The following is a 21,459-nucleotide window of genomic DNA, read 5'->3' on the forward strand; positions in this document are numbered from 1 at the left end:
ACATTTCATCCATGCGTTGCATTTGTTTCTGTGGTGTAAATGTGGTGCAGCTGAGCTGTAAATATGGTGTAAATGTGGTGCAGCTGAGGTGTAAATGTGGTGTAGCTGTGGTGTAAATGTGGTGCAGCTGAGCTGTAAATGTGGTGTAAATGTGGTGCAGCTGAGGTGTAAATGTGCTGTAAATGTGGTGCAGCTGAGGTGTAAATGTGGTGCAGCTGTGGTGTAAATGTGGTGCAGCTGTGGTGTAAATGTGGTGCAACTGAGCTGTAAATGTGGTGCAGCTGAGCTGTAAATGTGGTGCAAATGTGGTGCAGCTGAGGTGTAAATGTGGTGTAAATGTGGTGCAGCTGATGTGTAAATGTGGTGTAGCTGTGGTGTAAATGTGGTGCAGCTGAGCTGTAAATGTGGTGCAGCTGAGGTGTAAATGTGGTGTAAATGTGCAGCTAGGGTGTAAATGTGGTGCAGCTGTGGTGTAAATGTGGTGCAACTGAGCTGTAAATGTGTTGCAGCTGAGCTGTAAATGTGGTGCAGCTAAGGTGTAAATGTGGTGCAGCTGAGGTGTAAATGTGGTGTAAATGTGGTGCAGCTGAGGTATAAATGTGGTGTAAATATGGTGTAAATGTGGTGCAGCTGAGGTGTAAATGTGGTGTAAATGTGGTGCAGCTGAGGTGTAAATGTGGTGCAGCTGAGGTGTAAATGTGGTGTAAATGTGGTGCAGCTGAGGTATAAAGGTGGTGTAGCTGTGGTGTAAATGTGGTGTAAATGTGGTGCAGCTGAGGTGTAAATGTGGTGCAGCTGTGGTGTAAATGTGGTGTAGCTGAGGTGTAAATGTGCTGCAGCTGAGCTGTAAATGTGGTGAAGCTGTGGTGTAAATGCAGTGCAACTGAGGTGTAAATGTGGTGTAAATGTGGTGCAGCTGAGCTGTAAATGTGGTGTAGCTGTGGTGTAAATGTGGTGCAGCTGAGCTGTAAATGTGGTGTAGCTGTGGTGTAAATGTGGTGCAGCTGAGCTGTAAATGTGGTGTAACTGTGGTGCAAATGTGGTGCAGCTGAGGTGTAAATGTGGTGTAGCTGTGGTGTAACTCTGGTGCAGCTGTGGTGTAACTCTGGTGTAGCTGTGGTGTAAATGTGGTGTAACTCTGGTGCAGCTGTAGTGTAAATATGGTGTAGCTGTGGTGTAAATGTGGTGTAGCTATGGTGTAACTCTAGTGTAGCTGTGGTGTAACTCTGGTGCAGCTGTGGTGTAAATGTGGTGTAGCCATGGTGTAACTCTTGTGTAGCTGTGGTGTAAATGTGGTGTAGCTGTGGTGTAAATGTGGTGCACATCTGGTGCATGTGTACATGTTGTGCAAATGTGGTGTAACTCTGGTGCAGCTGAGGTGTAAATGTGGTGTAGCTATGGTGTAACGCGGAACCAGAACGCTGTAGCTGTGGTATAAATGTGGTGTAGCTGTGGTGTAAATGTGGTGCAGCTGAGGTGTAAATGTGGTGTACATGTGGTGTAGCTGTGATGTAACTGGTGTAGCTGTAGTGTAAATGTGGTACAGCTGAGGTGTAAATGTGGTGTAGCGGTGGTGTCACTGTTGGGTAAATGTTGTGTAGTGGTGGTGCAATTTGGTGCAGCTGTGGTGTAACTGTGGTGCATCTGTGGTGTAAATGTGGTGTAGCTGAGGTGTAAATGTGGTGTAGCTGTGGTGTGAATGTGGTGCAGCTGAGGTGTAAATGTGGTGTAGCTGTGGTGTGAATGTGGTGCAGCTGAGGTGTAAATGTGGTGTAGCTGTGGCGTAATTGTGGTGTAACTGTTGTGTAAATGTGTAAATGTGGTGTAGCTGTGGTGTAGCTGTGTTGTGAATGTGGTGTAGCTGTGGCGTAATTGTGGTGTAACTGTTGTGTAAATGTGTAAATGTGGTGTAGCTGTGGTGTAGCTGTGTTGTGGATGTGGCGTAAATGTGGTGTAGCTGTGGTGTAACTCTGATGAAGCTGTGGTATAAATGTGGTGTGGCTATGGTGTAACTCTGGTGTAGCTGTGGTGTAAATGTGGTGTAACTCTGGTGTAGCTGTGGCGTAAATGTTGTGTAGCTGAGGTGTAAATGTGGTGTAGCTGTGGTGTAACTCTGGTGCAGATGTGGTGTAAATGTGGTGTAGCTGTGGTGTAAATGTGGTGTAGCTATGGTGTAACTCTGGTGTAGCTGTGGTGTAACTCTGGTGCAGCTGTGGTGTAGCCATGGTGTAACTCTGGTGTAGCTGTGGAGTTAATGTGGTGTAGCTGTGGTGTAAATGTGCTGTAGCTGTGGTGTAAATGTGGTGCACCTCTGGTGCATCTGTGGTGTAAATGTGTACATGTGGTGCAAATGTGGTGTAACTGGTGCAGCTGTGGTGTAAATGTGGTGTAGCTATGGTGTAACTATGGTGTCCTGTGGTATAAATGTGGTGTAGCTGTGGTGTAACTGGTGTAAATGTGGTGTGCATGTGGTGTAGCTGTGGTGTAACTGGTGTAGCTGTGGTGTAAATGTGGTAGAGCTGAGGTGTAAATGTGGTGTAGCGGTGGTGTAACTGTTGGGTAAATGTGGTGTAGTGGTGGTGCAACTATTGTGTAAATGTGGTGTAGTGGTGGTGTAACTATTGTGTAAATGTGGTGTACATGTGGTGCAAATGTGGTGTAGCTGTGGTGTAACTCTGGTGTAGCTATGGTGTAACTCTGGTGTAGCTGTGGTGTAACTGTGGTGCAGCTGTGGTGTAAGTGTGGTGTACATGTGGTGTAAATGTGGTACAGCTGAGGTGTAACTGTTGTGTAAATGTGGTGTAGTGGTGGTGTAACTATTGTGTAAATGTGGTGTAGCTGTGGTTTAACTGGTTGTGTAAATGTGGTGTAGCTGTGGTGTAAATGTGGTGTAGGTCTCTGCTTTGTTTTCAGGGGCAAAGGTTTGTGGACCCCGCATTATTTACAGAGTCAAAAATTTGGGGAAGGCCCTCATGCGGTCAGGTGTCCACATACTTTTGGCCATATAGTTTACTTCTGCGTTGGAATTAAGTAGGAGGAACTTACTCAGCAAACCAGTGTCTAATGTCTTTTACACATTCCTCAACTTTATTAAGCTGGTGTCTCTCATCAGGTTTTGATGAAGCATATAGCAGTGTCATCATCATAGCAGTGGAAGCTAATACTGTGTTTCAAATAAATTCTCCGAGAGGGAGAAAGAAGCAGTGGCCTCGGACAGAGCCTTGTGGAATACCAAACTTTTGTATGCATAGAGAAGTCACCATTAATATTTAAAAACTGATAACGATCAGTAAGATCAGACCTGAGTCAGGAAAAAAGCTGTTCCCTTAACTCCAACAACATTTTCACCTCTCAACATTAAGAACAAGGGTGTCAAAATACAGCACAAAGCCCCAGACTGACCCGATAAAGGTTTTAATCCGGCCCACAACATGAATTTTGAGCATGTCTTCTACAAGACACTTCCAATATTGTCATCTTTCTCTGTGTGTGTGTATAATTTGTATGTGTATGTATGTACTATCAGCATTAACACACTTGGGGTGAGCAGTTTTGTTTGTAAAGGTGACCACACTGTAAAATATCCTGTATATCAGTAATAGTTGTAAAAATTTATCTAAGATAAATCTGTTACATGCCCATTGAACCATAAATGTATTCACTGACTGTAGCAGTTTGATTTATTTCTGTGCAGGCAAAGGAAGAAATACATAAATTAATTGTGAAATATTATATTACAAAGTCCCTGGCTATAGCCAAAGCACTTGCACTTTCACATACATTTTACAGTTTACTCAAAATTCACTTATCATTGAAGGTATCACTTACACAGTCATACCAAATGTCCCAACAATTTTCCATTCTTTTCTCATTACGGGTAAACATGACAAAATTGTTGTCTGTGATAATCACTCCTAAGTTGTGTGGTGGATAGACTTGAGGGGGAAAACCCACTGGAATATTGCTTTCATTGTAGTTTTCATCAGAAATTCTAGCCATATTATCTGGTACATCTAGCGGATTTTGTAGATGTACAATTGCTGACTGATGTACCTAATAAATAAATGTGAAAAAAGTACATTCACTGAAAAAAAAGAGATGTCAGGATTTTTATTTTATGGCACCTTTAAGTGCCATAAAATAAATTTAAGTGCTAACCTCTACTTTAAGCTCATTTTCAGAATCTCATACTGCTTTTTACAAATGACATGCAGTGTTAGAGGAAAATCTCAAATAGTTTTATTTATCAAAACAGAACTCTGTTTAGCAGTAAACAATATGAAGTTCTAAAAAGACATCTTTCAACACATCAGCACAATCTTAAAAATGAGCACAATCTTATGCATGCAAGTGATTAAATGACACCACAAGTCCACTATAAAAACAAACTGTTTGTTTTGTTAAGTACACATAGTAAAAAAAAGCAAAATAATCATAACAAGCATACATTCTCAGTTGGCAGATTAAAGTAAAGTCATGGTGTAACAGTTTTACAATAAAAATGCAATTTCATATCAATTTCAGTATCAGTGAATGTTTTTTTTTTTTTTTTTCAAATACTGTGTTAACCTCCACTCTTCTAGTTGATGTAGCCTTCAGGTTTCAATAGGAGATAGTCTTGTAGCATCTTTGGGACAGGAAGCTGGGGGATAAATAAGTAACAGTATTTCCCAAAGTGCTTTCTTAGTGCAGATCTACACAGGTGCTGCAGGCAGCGAGGTTTGTATTCCAGTGCAAAAAGAGAGTCATAAAATGACCTGTAAAGCTAGAGAAATTCATAAACGTGTTTTACTTTTATGTGGCACAATCAACTGCATAATGCATACTGAAGAGTTTTCGAATTCTCTAAATTACCTACTTTGAAAATGTCTTCAGGAATAGCTTCAGCCCATTTATATGTTACAGGTACAAGCGTGTAGGAGTTGAACAGAATTTCCACAGTTTTTGGAGCAGCTGCACAGGCTGTTAATACCTTTAAAACCAAGATAAACACATAAATAAAGCATGTCTACGGTTAATTATATTTTAAATATTATAGTGAATATTTTTTTTAAGGTTTGAGATAAGATGAGAATCTTTGTTCACAAATGAAGCAAATACAGAAACAACTATTAAATACCATTTCAATTACAGGTTACCAACCTTCAGCAATGCCTGTGGCCATACTTTAATGGCTCCATGGTTTAACAGGGTCTGAACCACAATGTCTGGCTGCCATTTCTGACGTAATATAGCGTTTTGTAGCACGTTTGACAGTGGTGAGCAACCATTGTAATCGATGGCATTGATATCTGCCCCATGATTCAAAAGAAGCTGCACCAAGCTGATCTGGACATTGCGGGCAGCCTTATGAAGAGGAGTGCGATGTTCATTGTCAGCTTGATTCACGTTAGCACCATAACTCAAAAGAAGACTGCAGACTTGAAGGTGTCCCTCATCCTGATCTTCTTCCGGCATTTGCTGAGCTTCCAAACATGCAGCACCTAATGCTGTTTCTCCTGAGCTGCTGGTGTGGTTGATGTTTGCTCCATATCGCAGGAATAGCTGGGCATGGTGTGGCAGGCCATGCCTTGCAGCCACAAGTAATGGAGTGTCCTCTTCTTCCTCAGTAGGAAGGTTTACATTGGCGCCATGACGCACCAGGGCCTTGGCACAGCTGTTTTAGATTATATCAGTTTGATCAAGGTCAGTAAGTATTTCCAGTATGTTGTACTGTGTAACAATTACAAATATAGTGTCTCTTCTGGGCTAAAATGAATGCAGTCATGTATTCACCAAAATAGGGACATTTTTTATGACATTTTAGACGCATGCTTTTCTTTCTCTACCTGAAGTCATTGGAACAGAGTACTCTGTACATTTAATTAAAATGGCACAGCATCTACAACAGATCTTGTGCAAAAATTCATGCAAATTGAATTGCCAATAAATACTTGTGAAAAACTGCAAAGGTATAAAGAAACTCTGCATCAGAACGCTGTACAAGATTATACCACAATGATCTAGATCACTCTGCATTTGCCAAATGTGTTTTTTGTGTTTTATGGAAGTATAACAAAATTCACTTTTCCAGTATGTTGTGTTTTAAGTGGGGAACTACAGTAAATGCACATACAATGGGCCATAACAGAAAAACACATAACAGATTAATTGAAATAATTTTTTTGAATGCTTAGAAGTTAATGAACTCCTACCGGAGTGATTGGGGTGTCCTGCACATATGTAAAGGTGCCAGTCCATCCTCTGTCAGCTGATTGGGATTGGCTCCATGCTCTAGGAGTAGCTCTGCACATTTAGTGTTTTCATTTGTGCATGCCTCATGAAGTGCCGCCTTTCCTCCTGCACTGAGATTAGGATGTGCTCCATTCTCAAGCAGGTACAGTAGGCAGTCAGTAAAACCCTGTGCTGCAGCAATGCACAGTGGACTCGTCAGCTCCCGCTTGTATTCCAAAGACCAGAGGCCTATAATGGGGTGTAATTATTTTCTGTCAGTTCATTAATCATCAGTTAGATGCTATTGTAATTCATGCTATTGTAATTTATGTGCAGAACTTGTTATCACTGTTCAACAGATGGCTTTACAGTTTATTATCTCAAATTAAGTGTCCACTACATACAATTCATGCAGGTAAGCTGCTCATGCCTCTCATGTGTCTGCAAATTGGTTGTCAACTTGAGGATCAGTATTAAGTCCAGCACTACTGTCTGACTGTTTGATGTAGCCACAGCATGTCACACTGTAATTTCAGCCCAAAACAAATTTCACTCCAAAATTATGGAATGCCATTCGAGGCCAATATTATATACATAAATTCAACACTATTCATTATTTAAGAGTATCATCCATTTCAGTTGAAAAGCACAAAGGAGGCAGCATCTAAATCAGACAGCATAAATTTCAACAACTAAATATTTTATGTATAAATAATGAACAAATATATATATGTATGAATAATGAAGCAAACTTGCATGTGTGATTCCAAGCATTTGATCGCTGTTATTCATGTGCTTTGACCCATAGCATGTTCTAGTAAAGTATTGCTTAGTCTAGTCTAGTTTAGTCTGTTTGAAGATCTCCGACCCTATGCCTGATTTGACCTTCAAAACACACCCTGCATCCAGCTCCCTGCCTCATACTTGACAAGGCGTGGATCAGAGGTTAATGGTAAATTACTATTCCACACTTTATGTGTACACTACCATCTAGTGTATATATTCCAAGAGACCCCTGCTTATGAAATTAGTGTCCTTTTTTTGGACCGTAAGAAAAATGATTAATTTTTTTTTAAACAGTTTATTTATTAAATTTTTGGAATAACCAACTGCTAGTGTATTTAGTTCCACAGGCACTGCACAACAATGAATGATTCGGCTAATCTGAGCTGAATTATGCAGCAGTGTTGAAATATGACCCTGTTTTATAATATGTGCAAAATCAATCACATAATCATGACAAAAGAAGTGGATTTTTTGGGATCATGTACCATGTATGCATTTGGAGTGCTTTCTTCACAGGTGATTTGTTACCAAATAATTATGGCAGTTCAATTTGCATTAATTTTTGCACAAGATCTATTATAAATGCTATGCTATTTGATTTTTTACCTAATAAAAAGAAATGAAAGTTTGCATTAGGTACACAGTTAGATTGACTATGATGTAGAAAAGTAAATTTAAGTATGTTTTTAAATTATGACTTTAATACTGCATACTTAATGGTTTCCTTTATCTTCGATTCCATAGTTAATCTTTGAACCAGTAATGCTTTCACATATTATCACATTGTAATTACATTTTGCTTCAATGTCAAATCCAGTCTTGATTAAACCAGACCACAGGAACACATCACCCCCACACTTCAAACGTTACACTGGCTCCCTGGTTGTTTCTGTATACAGGATAAAATACCACTTCTTGTCTTGAAGTCTTGCCCCAGCCTAATTCTTGGCCTCTTCCTTCCTCCTTTTTTCATACTCGCCTACATGCACTCTCAGATCATCAGATACTCATCTGCTCATACGCAATGACTGTATACTGCTTGCACCATAGGAGATAGGGCTTTTAATGTCGCTTCCCCAAAACTGTTCAGCAGTCTTGCTCCACACCTGTACCTGTTTTCCAACTAAAAACCCATCTTTTCCACCTTTCTTTTCCACCCACCCAATGCATTCTGTCATAGTGTGCCTTCTAAATTTTAGTTTGCTATACATTTCATCTAATAGTTATATAAACAATACAGTTATATTCTTTTTTGCTACATTTTCTTTTCTAATTTTATTATTGTTCATTATTTATTTATCTTTATTTAAAATTAAATGTATAATTATGATTATCATCATCATCATCATCATCATCATCAATAATCATCTTCTTCTTCTTGTCTTCTTCATCCAGCTCAAACTCACCACGTTTCTGTGCAGTCCACCTCAGCTCATCACTTTGGAACACTAGAATCTTATTGAGCTCAGCAGGGTCAGAGAAGCCATCCTGTATGTCCCTCCAGTGGTGACTGAGCATGTCGACCAGCACGGGGGGACACAGAAAGTCCATCCCTGGCTGCTTGCTGCTTCTCTTCTCTTTGTTACTTTTAGCCTTTATACGATTTAAAGAACACCATTTTTTGTCTGTGAGGCATGTAGATGCAGCTACATGACCCATAATGTTCGTCTTTCCATCCTGTGAGATCATAATCACTAAAGAGAAAGCTTTTCAGTCTGTGTGATTGGTACCTGGTTGTCTACATGGCTATTTATATTCCCATTGTTGTCCTACATTGTGTATTTTTAGTTCACATGACGTGACTGTAGGAAGGTCAAACAATTCCAGTGACAGACATGGACAATCATTTTTACCACTCAGTGCTTTGTATTGGAAACAATATAAAAATGGGCAGGGCATAGTTGTAAAGATGAAAGGTTAAGTGGAGTGCATTGGTGCTGATATCACCCCTGCATTGCTCTAGAAATAGTAACACACATGTGAAAAAAATACCAGTGGGACAGAAATGTCCTCCAATCAGATTGGCCAGACAGCTGTTGAGGAATCTGGACTGTGATCCTGGCACATATGCAACATTCTGACCCCTCATTTAAGAGCCCTCAAAATAGACAAAATCACATTCCAGTGGAAAGTGAAAGCCAATATTTGACTTCTAATTGCTATGCATAAGTAAAATTATAAACAAATGTTGTGTTTTACGCAGAGGTTCAATTACAGTAACTCATTACCCATGACACTAATGGACAGGGTCATAAAAATGGTCATATTCTATTTTTATCCAGAAATTTTTATATTGCAAATTAAACAATCGAGACCTTTCTTGCAGTGACTGCATCATCATATCCTGTAATGAACAGCAGCGTTCCCTTTGCCACTATGAACATTTTGCTACTGAAATCCAGGTGTGACAGTAAATCTGAACCATCTATTAATGGTATATTCCAGGCATAGTATGGTACATTAAATACACTGTATGGCCACTTTTTGTGTATTTTGAACAAGCCATTCCAGATTTAGTCCCCTGTTATAATAACGTCCACTTTTCTGGGAAGGCTTTCCACTAGATTTTGGAGTGTGGCTGTGGGGATTTGCCCATTGAGGCACAAGAACATTAATGAGGTCAGGCATTGATGTCACTCAAGCAGGATTCCAGTTCATCCCAAATGTGTTCAGTGGAGTTTGGGGTCAGTACTCTGTGCAGGCAACTTGAGTGCTCCCAAGCCACCCTTGGCAAACCATGTCTTTATGGACCTCACTTTTTCAGGGGCAAAAGTTTGGGGAAGGCCCACATGTGGGGGTTATAGTCAGGTGTCCACATTCTTTTGGCCATATAGTTTACTTCTGTCTTATTGGAATCAAGTAGGAGGTGTAAGTTACTCAGCATCCAATATCTAATATCCTTTACACATTCCTCAACTGTGTTGAGCTGGTGTCCGTCATTTGGCTTTGATGCAACACACTGTGCATCAATCAGTATGGAAATTGTCTAGTCTGTCTAGAAGAATATTGTGATCTATGGTATCAAAAGCTGCTCTGAGATCACGTAGCACGAACAGGAAGACACAACCCTGATCAGAAGCCAGCCAGAGGTTATTTACGACTTTAACCAGTGTTGTCTCAGTACCATGACTGAAAAAAAAGTACTAACTGTGATTCCACTGCACGAACATGTTTGTTTATGTAATCACACCCATGAACTTTTCCACATTTTGTAGTGTTACATCCTGAAACTGAAACGGACTTAATTGGGATTTTATGTCACAATACTCCCCACTGAAAGTATTACAATGGCAAGGCAATTCTTTTTTTTTTTTTTTTGCTATGCACTGAAGACATTTGGTTTTCAGATCAAAAGATGAATATCAGAATTTCATCTTTCATTTCCTAAGCTGCTAGCTGTCAATCTAGGGTGGATTACTGTAATGCATTACTATCTGGATGTTTAAGTAGGTGCATAAACAAATTCCAGTTAGTCCAGAATGCAGCTGCAAGAGTCCTTACTAGAACCAGAAAATATGACCACATCACCCCATCTTATTCACACTGCCCTGGCTCCCAGTAAAATTTTGCATTGATTATAAAATACTACTATTGACCTATAAAGCACTGAATGGTCTCGCGCCACAGTACATGGGCAAAATTTTGGTCTTTTATGATCTGCCACGCCTATTTCAATCAAAAGGTGCAGGCTATTTGTTGGTACCTTGAATAACGTAGGCTACAGCAGGGGAAGAGCTTTTTCTTACAATGCCCCACAGTTATGGAACAGCTTTCCAAATAGTGTTTGGGACTCCAGGCTAAAAACATATATGTTTAGTCAAGGTTTTTGTGAATAGTTTTTTTCTTAGGTAAAGGAGCAGATCTAGAGGGTTCACAGGCATAGAGTGTTGTAGTGAACTGGGATGTTTGGATGCTGTCGTCCCTCCAATTTCACACCTTCACCCAGGTTTGTTGATAGTAGAGTGGCTGGCTGCCTTATGTCTCAGGGAGCCCTCATGTCTGTGTTACTTTCTGGCTCTCCCTTTCAGTTATGCTGTCATAGCTAGTCTTGCCGAAGTCCCTGCTTGCACTCACGCAAAGTACATTGTCCTTAACCATTATGGTACAATAAGCATACCTAATAATCTCTGCCTCTCTCTTTCTGTCAAGCTACACATGATACTCCTGACCTACCACTGATCCTGACCCCTTCTGCTCTGCGGACCTGCCTTATCCATCCTGATGCTTACTTCTGCTGGGAATCCTCATCAGTTGGAAAGTACATGCTGCCGATGATGGCCCCACATAGCAGCCTAAAGATCATTGAGATTACTGAGGATGGTACTACTTAAAAACCATAAAGATGGCTTTGGACCTCAATTCATATGAACAGTTATGCTATGATGGCTAGGACTACAATAGATTTAGGACTGCAATTACCACAAACAGTTTTGCACTCAAGTCTCCATCCGTGAACAGTGGATAAGTTCCACTGTTACACAACAGACTTCATGCAAAAACTGTAAAGAATTTTCCTGGTTACACAACTGCACTATTTGACTGGGTAGTATTACCACATTTATAGAAGGGATTTACTTATTTATAATCACACTATCCGTTGTTACCCAGATGAGAATGGGTTCCCTTTTGAGTCTGCTCCCTTTCAAGGTTTCTTCCTCATATCGTCTCAGGGAGTTTTTCCTTGCCACCGTCACCATGCTTGCTCATTAGGGACAAATTCATACATTTAAAATCTATATCCTGATTTCTGTAAAGCTGCTTTTGGACAATGTCCATTGTTAAAAGCGCTATACAAATTAAACTGAATTGAATTGAACTTGATAAATATCAAGATGGTTTTTTTTTCTGTGCAAAACCCACCCTCCCCCACTTGCTGTGTAGAAAAATAAGTACATGAACACCTAACAGACATTAACTGATGCAACGGCTTCAATAGCTTTGTATTAGCTCTGTGTCGGGGGTTTCAGACAAGATTTTCTACATTAACTAATCACTGTAGGCATTCAGCTATGAAATGCCATCATCTATATTAACAGCTAAATTGTTAATAGCAGCAGACAATTTTTAATGCAGTTTGTTGATATTTGCAATTCACCTTCATTGCATTACTATCATTTGAATTTCCGTTAAACTCATAAAATGATTATAATTCAGAACATAGATTGTAAATTAATTTGGCAGGCCAAATTACAACCTTCATTAGGCTGGTTCTTGTCCACAGGCCATGAGTTTGACACCCTTAGACTACATCATTAAATCACTGACAGCAGCTGTTTAGGATTGTTTTTGATCTTTTGATCTTAGGAATCTCTGTGACTTAGGAATACTAAGTTTAAACAGGTGTAGGACCTGGTTTTAGTTTTAAAATCCTTTGTGAATTACCCGTAGACAGAAAAAAACTGAGGTGTTAATATTAGCATTAACACAGCAAAATTGGCCAATTTAGAGCTACTTTTAGCCTTATGATTCTGGGTGAATACAACTCCTGGGACATAAACAACCCAAACTGGCTCCTGCTGACATTAATAACACAATCAGGTTCATGTATTTAATATGTTTAATGATAATGAGCTTTAAATGGGCATTTAATAGCAATTGCAGGAGTATTTCAATGATTGTGAAGTTGTAAGTGCACCTTACCTATTAACCCTCCTATTATGTTATGGGTTAATTTGACCCATTTCCACATTTGAGATGTCTGAAATGCTGGTTAATCTCTCATTTTCTCTTTGAAATTTTTTGACTTTCCTCATTTAGGGTCATGAACTTGTATGCAAATATTTATACTTTTGGTTTGTCTCAGACAAGCCATAATAGGTTTACTGTTTTAAGCTGTTCTTTGCTGTTTTTGTGTGTATTTTAAACTGTGGTAATCATTTTGACCCATAACATAATGGATGTAACTTTATCCCCCCAACATAATAGGACGGTTAAGTATGTGTAATGCACTACAGATGAAGATCAAATATTACAACATGGACAATATTGGCAATATTTGGCTGAAGTGGATGTATTCATCGTAACCACATATGCCATATATAAAAAAATAAATAATAATTAATCTAATTCATTACATTACATATTACACTGAAACAAAAAATCTTACTGATGAAAAATGTTTTAAGGTAGATGTTTACTACAAAGACTTAGATACACTACAGTATATTTGATACTCTATACGCAAGTTACATTCAAATACAAATCCCATCATTAATACACACTACACTGGCTTTGCTGAAAGTAAATTTGATATGTGAATTTTAATGATTGTTTTCATGAAATCAGCATTTTTTATTTTCTTTTACAATATTGCAGCTCACTGCCAGGTCAGCCAATACATGTTTTGAAACATGCAGTCATCCGTAGCAAAATGGTAAATTTTTAATATTTTAACTGAAACATGCTTCAAACATCCTTCAAATTCTAAATGTTCCATTACTCAAACTATCTGAAGCCAACTGTAGTTGTTAGTTAGTAGCCAGTAGTCCAGCCAAATATATATATATATATATATATATATATATATATATATATATATATATATATATATATATACTGTCCCCTCCAAACATTTTGGAACAGCAAGACCAAGACATCTGTGTTTGAGATCAAAAGATGAATCTGGGATGATAGATCACAATTTCAGCTTTCATTTCCTAATATTTACATTTAGATTTGTTTAACAACTTAAAACATGGCACCTTTGCATCTTTTGGCACCAAACTTTGTACCCATATAAATATTCGGGAGAATTTCTATAATAATTTAGGATAATTTGGTGGGAAGTTACCACTGTTCCTTTCATGATGGTTACAGGCTGTCCGGACACCACTGCTATCTGGATGTTGATGAGTGTATAGATGTTCCTAGTGTGTGTAGCACTGCACAGCACAGGAACCTGACAGGGTGCTACAAGTGCCTTTGTGACTTTGAGTATGTCTACAAAAAAACAAATAGACCAAGACCTTTGATGATGTGGATGTATGTGTGTAAGGAGCAGTGTCAAAACACCCGCAAGTTTCCATTGATAATCTGATGGCAAGCAGGTCAAGAACCTCGGGCATGACCTGAGTAGTATTGAACATGAAGAGAAACACTCACTCTCTTTACCTAGGCTGCATGTTCAGTGAAAGTGACTGACAGGAAACAGCACCACACTGGAGATGGACGGGCAGCTGGGCCTCACTGAATCTGTGGAGAATTTGGAGCCTCTGGACCTCTCATCCACATATTTATAAGAGGCATACCAGATGTTTCTCTGGTGTCCATGCCAGTCTCTGCTTTCTACATGGGATGTATGTACGTTACAGTTAATGGTCGTCTGTTAGACATGGATGAGGCCCAACACAAATGCAATGATGTTTGCTCTCATGCCTGCCCTCTAGTTGGCCCTCACCAGTGAAAAACAAAAGGTTAGCTGGACCAATCAAACAAAATTCAAGGGCAACCTAGCTAGCCCTGCAACCAAATGCCATTAAAAGAGAACTTTTGAGTAAAATTGAATTTTAGAACAAGAGTAATCTTAATTGGTCTCTTTAGGACTGGCTGATAATGGCCTTACTAAGCCACATCATCTACATTGTCCAAAAAAAAGATACCCTCCACCTGGTAAAACCAACACTTATATTTATTCTGACAGATTTATCACATTTGTATGCCTCCAACAATAAGTAATGTATACACAATCACAGACTTTACTTGCATAATTTGCATAATAACTTGACTAATTTACACATTAGACATTTGAAAAAGCACTGCACCACAACACAAGCTAGTGAGAGAAAAAGAGTACTGGGGAAATCTTCAGTCTCCTCTGTATAACTGGAGACTGAGTGCTGTAAAGATGGTTGTAATAAAAAACAAACCAACAAAAAACTACTACAACTAATATATTAATTATATTATCAGCAGTAAACTGATTTAGAAATATTTACATAATTTTCAGAATGTCTTAGTATTTAGTATTTCCTCTTTTTGCTGTAATGGCAGTGCATTTGAGTTGGCCTGGACTCCACTAGTTTGTAAAACCTGATGATTCATGTTATATCAAATCCATTGGAGTCTTGTCTGAACACATGCTTTAATGAAATGGATAAGACGCAGGGAAAATCTTACATTTTGTACAACACAGTTAATATGGTCAATATCACAAATTTGCTTATATTTAAACAGTGCAGAATATTGAATATTAAATATTCAACATATTGAACATTTACTTTATTTATTTTAAATAATATTTCAAAATTGTGTGGCAATGGTATTCTACTACTCACCCACCAACACAGCTGGTGGAAGCTGAACATTGGGGTCTTTCATCCAGTCATCATTGGACAACTCAATAACAGCATCTGGGTTTTCTTTGGTCAGATCTCTGAGGAGGCTTTCCACACATTTGAAGTCCTTCTTGTCCTGGGCAACTTTTATTGTATGTACAATTTCTGAGTGAAGCGGGTAATCCACCTGTGTTGCTGAAGACATTATTTTACAGCTATACTTTATAGTACCTTTAATACTTAAACATTATTAATTACCTAATAAAAGTGAAATGGTTTTTAACATTGTGAAGGTTTGTTTTCATTCTCTAGACATGCAGCTAAGAATAGAGTGAGCGGACTGTCAGCTGAGAGGATGTCTTAAAATATCACTGGTCTGGTTTAGACTACACAAGTGCTGTAATGTGCTGATTATAAATGCTCTAGATGCATATACAATCTTTACCTTTGCCTAATAATTCACTTTTCACAAGTCATGGCACCACTGGTGTACTCAGAATTGCTTAGTTGTAGTGAATTTACTTGAAGCATTTGTTCCAAGAACAGTTTTGATAAACAGGATTACAAATGCCTTTGCTCATATATATACTGTAAGCACAATACATCATTTTATTTTATTTAGTTGTAGAACAAATAACCTAGAAAATATGTAGAACAGGGTAAAAACCTGGACAACTGTGCATCGTTTGTCTGTTTACATGGCAGTCATTTTATAGACGTGCCCCAGCAGCCCTTCTATAAACAGAAAACTATACTACACTTAAATACAGTTGAGAATTGGCACAATAAACTCATAATTTCCACACTACTAATTTGAGTGCAAATTTAGCGTCACAGCTAGTGACTAACACAATGTCTGGTCACATTACAGTGGCAAGAAAAAGTATGTGAACCTTTTGGAATTTCATGGTTTTCTGCATAAATTTGTCATAAAATGTGATCTGATCTTCATCTAAGTCAAGGGTATTGACAAATATAATGTGTCTAAAATAAAAACGCAAAAAAAATTCATATCTTTCATGTCTTTATTGAGAACAACCAAAAAAAACCCATAGTGCTTTGTAGGGAAATAGCCCGTGAGGGGCGGAGCACAGACATACAGGAGGCCGTTTGTCAGGTGGTCAGGGAAGTTTGCTTTTATTTTTTTTTTATTTTTCTTTTAGGGTTGAGGAGGTGTGTGTGTGTGTGAGTGTGTGTGGCTGGTGTTGCAGAGTTCTTCTGGGGTCGTGTCGGAGCTTCCCGGAAGCATGAGGGCTTTCTCTTGCCATCAGGCAACGCTGCCGCGTGTGTGTTCAGAGAGCAGAGGCCTCGTCTGGATCCGAGTTGTCTGGAAGAGAGGAGAAAAAAAAAAAACAAACACACACCCACAGCGAGAGAGAGAGAGAGAGAGAGAGAGAGCGATTAGTAAATGCCAAAGTCAAACTAATGAGAAGTATTGGGAGAAGCGATGAGCACATGTACAGTAAATACTTCTCCCCGAACGAACGAGCGGAAGAGTGGCCTCTTATACTTTTCCTCGTCTGCTGGATGATGGATTTTTTCCGATCGGCACACCAATCACTGGCCGGAGGTGTGTTCGGCAGCTCTACCCCACCATCACGTGCTTTCTGGTTGCCGTCGGTTTTGACGCGGGGCTGTTCCTTCCGTGCCTGCGCGGTAGTCGGGGACAGAGCAATTTTAATACCTTGCGCGCCGGCTGTTGGTCTGTCGTGACAGTACCCCCCCCTCAGCTCCGAGCCTACTACCGCTGCGTGGCGAGCCCAGAGTGCGTCTCGTTGCGAGAGCCCATCTGCATTCCCGTGGTGGGCCTCCGCCCGGTGCTGGACCTGGAACGAGAAATCTTGCAAGGCCAAGAACCACCGGGTTACCCTGGCGTTGGTGTCCTTGGCCTTGGCCATCCACTGGAGTGGGGCGTGGTCGGTCACTAGGACGAAGTGCCGACCGGCCAGGTAGTACCATAGTTCCTCGATGGCCCATTTGATGGCTAGGGCCTCTCTCTCTGCGGCCGCATATCTCCTCTCAGCTGGGGATAGCTTTCGGCTAATGTAGAGGACCGGGTGCTCCTCCCCGTCGAAGGTCTCTGAGAGGACCGCGCACAGCCCGGTCTCGGATGCATCTGTGTGCACGGTGAACGGGAGGGCGAAGTCCAGGTTACGTAGCACGGAGCTGCTGATGAGGGCTTCTTTTAGGGCCTGGAATGCTCGCTCGGCGTCTGTAGACCATTTCACCCGGTAACCCGGTAACCCGGGAGACACTTTGGGACTGTTGCTATTCTACCAAGAAGTGGGCACCCAGTCAAAATGACACCAAGAGCACAACGAAGACTCATCAATGAGGTAAAGAAACAACCCCGAATGACAGCCAAAGATTTGAAGGCATCATTGGAACTGGCTAACATCTCTGTTCATGAGTCTACAATACATAAAACATTGAACAAGCTGGGTATCTACGGCAGGACACCACGAAGGAAGCCACTGCTTACTAAATAGAACATTGCTGCATGCCTGAAGTTTGCAAAAGAGCACATTGACACTCCACAGCGGTATTGGCAAAATGTTTTGTGGACTGATGAAACTAAGATTGAACTATTTGGAAAAACCACACAGCACTACATCTGGTGTAGAAAGGGCACGGCATATCATCATGAAAACATCATCCCAACCGTAAAGTATGGTGGAGGAAACATCATGATTTGGGCCCGCTTTGCTGCATTAGAGCCTGGCCACCTTGCAATCATTGAGGAGAAGATGAATTCCCAAGTATATCAGACAATTCTTGAGGATAATGTGAGAATGTCTGTACGTCAGCTGAAACTGTATAGAAGTTGGGTGATGCAACAGGACAACGACCCAAAACACCGGAGCAAGTCCACAACAGAATGCCTTCAGAAAAACAAAATCCGCCTTTTGGAGTGGCTAAGTCAGAGCCCAGACCCCAACCCAGTAGAGATCCTATGGAATGACTTGAAGAGAGCCATACACATGAGATGTCCAAAGAATATGACAGAGCTAAAGCAGTTCTGCCAGGAAGTATGGGCGAAAATTCCTCCTGAACAATGTGCAGGCCTGATCCACAGCTACAGGAAGCGCCTGGTTGAGGTTATTGCTACCAAGGGAGGGGGGCAACCAGTTATTAATTCTAAGGGTTCACTTACTTTTTCCACTGCCATTTTGAATGTTGAATGAGTGTGTTCAATAAAGACATGAAAGATCAGAATTTTTTTTGTGTTATTATTTTAGACACATTATATTTGTCAATACCCTTGACTTAGATGAAGATCAGATCACATTTTATGAAAAATGTATGCAGAAAACCAAAATTCCAAAAGTTTCACATACTTTTTCTTGCCAATGTATATAAAGTAACAGAGGGCAGTCAGGGGCTTTTATTTAGAGTTAAATTATTATTAATTAAAGCTTATTCTCTTGATAAGTGCATAGGATAAGCTGTTCAAATGTATACATACAGTATAAAAAATATAAAGAAGGCACTGCTGACATCAAATGTCAAGCTGTTTGTAGCAAAGTACATTACTATGGTAAAGAATAATCTAACCAATACTAAACTCTCTTCCCTTTCTCTCCCCCTCTGAATTTGAAAGCAGAAACACTGGACATGTGAGAACACAAATGATCTTAGCTTATGGCACAGAGCAGTGTGGATAAAAGTCACCATCTTATTTGATGAAGATCCCATTCCTGTCAATGTCTAAACCATGACTTGTTCACGGTCTAGAAAGTCTGCAGAGTGAACCTAAAAAGTCTGCGGAGGACTTGTTCACGGTTTAGAAAGTCTGCGGAGTGAACCTAGAAAGTCTGCAGAGTGAACCTAGATAGTCTGCGGAGGACTTGTTCACGGTTTAGAAAGTCTGCGGAGTGAACCTAGAAAGTCCGCGGAGTGAACCTAGAAAGTCTGCAGAGGACTTGTTCACGGTTTAGAAAGTCTGCGGAGTGAACCTAGAAAGTCTGCGGAGGACTTGTTCACAGTCTAGAAAGTTTGCGGAGTGAACCTAGAAAGTCTGCGGAGGACTTGTTCCCGGTCTAGAAAGGCTGCGGAGGACTTGTTCACGGTCTAGAAAGGCTGTGGAGGACTTGTTCACGGTTTACACATTGACAGGAAAGAGATCATCCTCAGGCAGGTCTTACTGGTTACAGTCTGTGACCGAGGGCTCTGTCACGATCGCAGCAGTACTACATTTACACGCACATATGATCCACTATCCACCCGTTTTCCAGGGGAAGTTGGGAATACAAAACACAAGTTAATTCATGTATGAAAATGAACATTATATATATTATGTTATATATGATGAATATTGATAATTGTGTATATATGCTATGATACTGAAGATTATATGTTGTTATGTATATTGTTATTTATGAAATGTTATTGTTTTAATACAATGTGGAGGAGTCCATGTGGGTGGAGCTTCCGGGTTAAAAGCCAGGTCTGTTCGATTGTTCAGGGTAGATTGTAGTGATGGAAAGCTCGCATCAGTTTACTGACTTGGAGCTTTGAATCTTGTTTAGCAAATTGAACAAATCTTTTTTCGAGTCATTTAATTAATTTCAGCAGAATATAGTTAAAATGTTACATGTTAAATTCCCCAACATATCTAGTACTTACATAAACACTGATTACATTTGGAATAAAAAATAAACTATAGGCTAATGCAACCAAGGCCAAATTATGAGAAACAAAAATTATTAATTAATAGCTTAGCGGGTCTTCAGGCTATGCAGTCTGTTAGCTCACCTCACCTCCCTATCCGAGTTGTTCTTTATTTTGTCATGTCGCATTTGTCACGTCTGTTCCCCGGAAACAGAAATTATTAGTTCCTCTCTCGAGTCTTCAGGTTCGAGTCATTCTTTCATCCTTTGACCGCCCCATAGACTGAATGTAGTGGGGCTGTGATGTGATGAATGAACGACTCAAACCCGAAGACTCGAGACTTGAACTTATCATTTCTGTTTCCGGAAGTGCATGGTGCATTGCCTATGCATCGGTTACCGGAAGAACGAACAATTCGAATCCGAACACTTGAGACGTGCACTAATCATTTCTTTTTCCGATACTGCATGGTGCACTGCCTATGCGGTGGTTACCAGAAGAACGAACGACTCGAACCTGACAACTCAAGACATGAACTAATCATTTCTGTTTCCATTACTGCATGGTGCATTGCCTATGCGGTGGTAACCAGAAGAACGAACAACTCGAGACGTGAACTACTCATTTCTGTTTCCGGTACAGAACAGTCTGTTGCAGCGCATGCGCGTTCAAAAATGAACGAACCACTCTCTGAGACAACTCATTGTTCCCGAGTCATATTAAAGATTCGTTCAGAATGAATGACACATCACTAGTGGATTGTAGTTTACTTTTGCAGTGTGAGTATTTTGTGTGCGTTTACCTTTCTGCGGAACACATACACATACATATACATATATCTGTCTTCACATCGATGTACATACTTTTGTGCACTTTTGGGGAATTGTAAATAGACTGTAAATAGGAACACTGTCGATAAAACACCTTTACACAAAAGGGCGATTACGGCCTTGCCATCATTTTTCTTGTGCGGGATCAGTCTTTCATCATGCCTCATCACACAGTCTGATGTACAAGTATCGTACAGTGTGATAATGTTATATAGCAATGGACATGCTATTCATCCTGTGCAACACAAATTTCACATTTATACTTGTGCAAAAGTGTGTGAGTGTAGACGTCTGTGGTGTACAAAATGCTACTTATGAACCATTCTCACTAGACTGTGTGTAATATCGTCATAAATTTCATACCTGGCCAAGACTTCACCTCAGGTGTAGGTGCACATACAACAAAAATGAACCTTTTCAATATCAGTCAGTCAATCTGATCATTACAAAAAGAAAGTGGTATTTTTCTGGAAAAGAGCCATGAGAAGCAAAAACACATAACAAAGTCTGTGTCAGTGAGCTTTTATTAACTGCTGAGGACTGAACACCAAAAACCTATTTGCATACCTTATCCAGGAAATATTAAACCCTGAGAAGTAGGTATTTGCAAATATATGTAGACCCCATGATCTGTTACCAGTAGTAGGCTAACTGCTAATTTTCTTAGGTTAAGATTCAAGGGTTCAGATTTTTTTTAAAGGATCAGGTTAATTTGAAGTAATTTGGGACCATGCAGCTCTTACTTG

General features: G+C 39.9%; 1 protein-coding gene across 1 annotated transcript; it reads right to left on the bottom strand.

Moving 5' to 3' along the window:
- Positions 1 to 4,090: 4,090 nt before the first annotated feature.
- Positions 4,091 to 20,880, bottom strand: asb18 (ankyrin repeat and SOCS box containing 18). The gene is made up of 8 exons (XM_053627869.1): positions 20,808 to 20,880; positions 20,686 to 20,689; positions 16,783 to 17,540; positions 15,273 to 15,467; positions 6,195 to 6,462; positions 5,143 to 5,656; positions 4,859 to 4,972; positions 4,091 to 4,765 (listed from the first exon to the last, which is right to left on the bottom strand). Exons 1-8 carry the CDS (start codon positions 20,878 to 20,880, stop codon positions 4,580 to 4,582), a joined length of 2,112 nt encoding a protein of 703 aa, XP_053483844.1. The 3' UTR covers positions 4,091 to 4,579.
- Between the last annotated feature and the right edge of the window lie 579 nt (positions 20,881 to 21,459).

This window comes from Ictalurus furcatus, chromosome 6, assembly GCF_023375685.1.
Source record: "Ictalurus furcatus strain D&B chromosome 6, Billie_1.0, whole genome shotgun sequence".
Classification (NCBI taxonomy): Eukaryota; Metazoa; Chordata; class Actinopteri; order Siluriformes; family Ictaluridae; genus Ictalurus; species Ictalurus furcatus.

Bases quoted from the DNA above. Each gene is read 5' to 3' on its own strand.
- asb18 (XM_053627869.1), bottom strand. From the start codon at position 20,880: ATGAGGCATGATGAAAGACTGATCCCGCACAAGAAAAATGATGGCAAG. The intron at 6,463-15,272 runs GTGAGTAGTAGA...ACCCCATTATAG, and splicing joins TCCACCAGCTGTGTTGGTGG to GCCTCTGGTCTTTGGAATAC. The intron at 4,973-5,142 runs GTTGGTAACCTG...TTGGTTTTAAAG, and splicing joins GGCCACAGGCATTGCTGAAG to GTATTAACAGCCTGTGCAGC.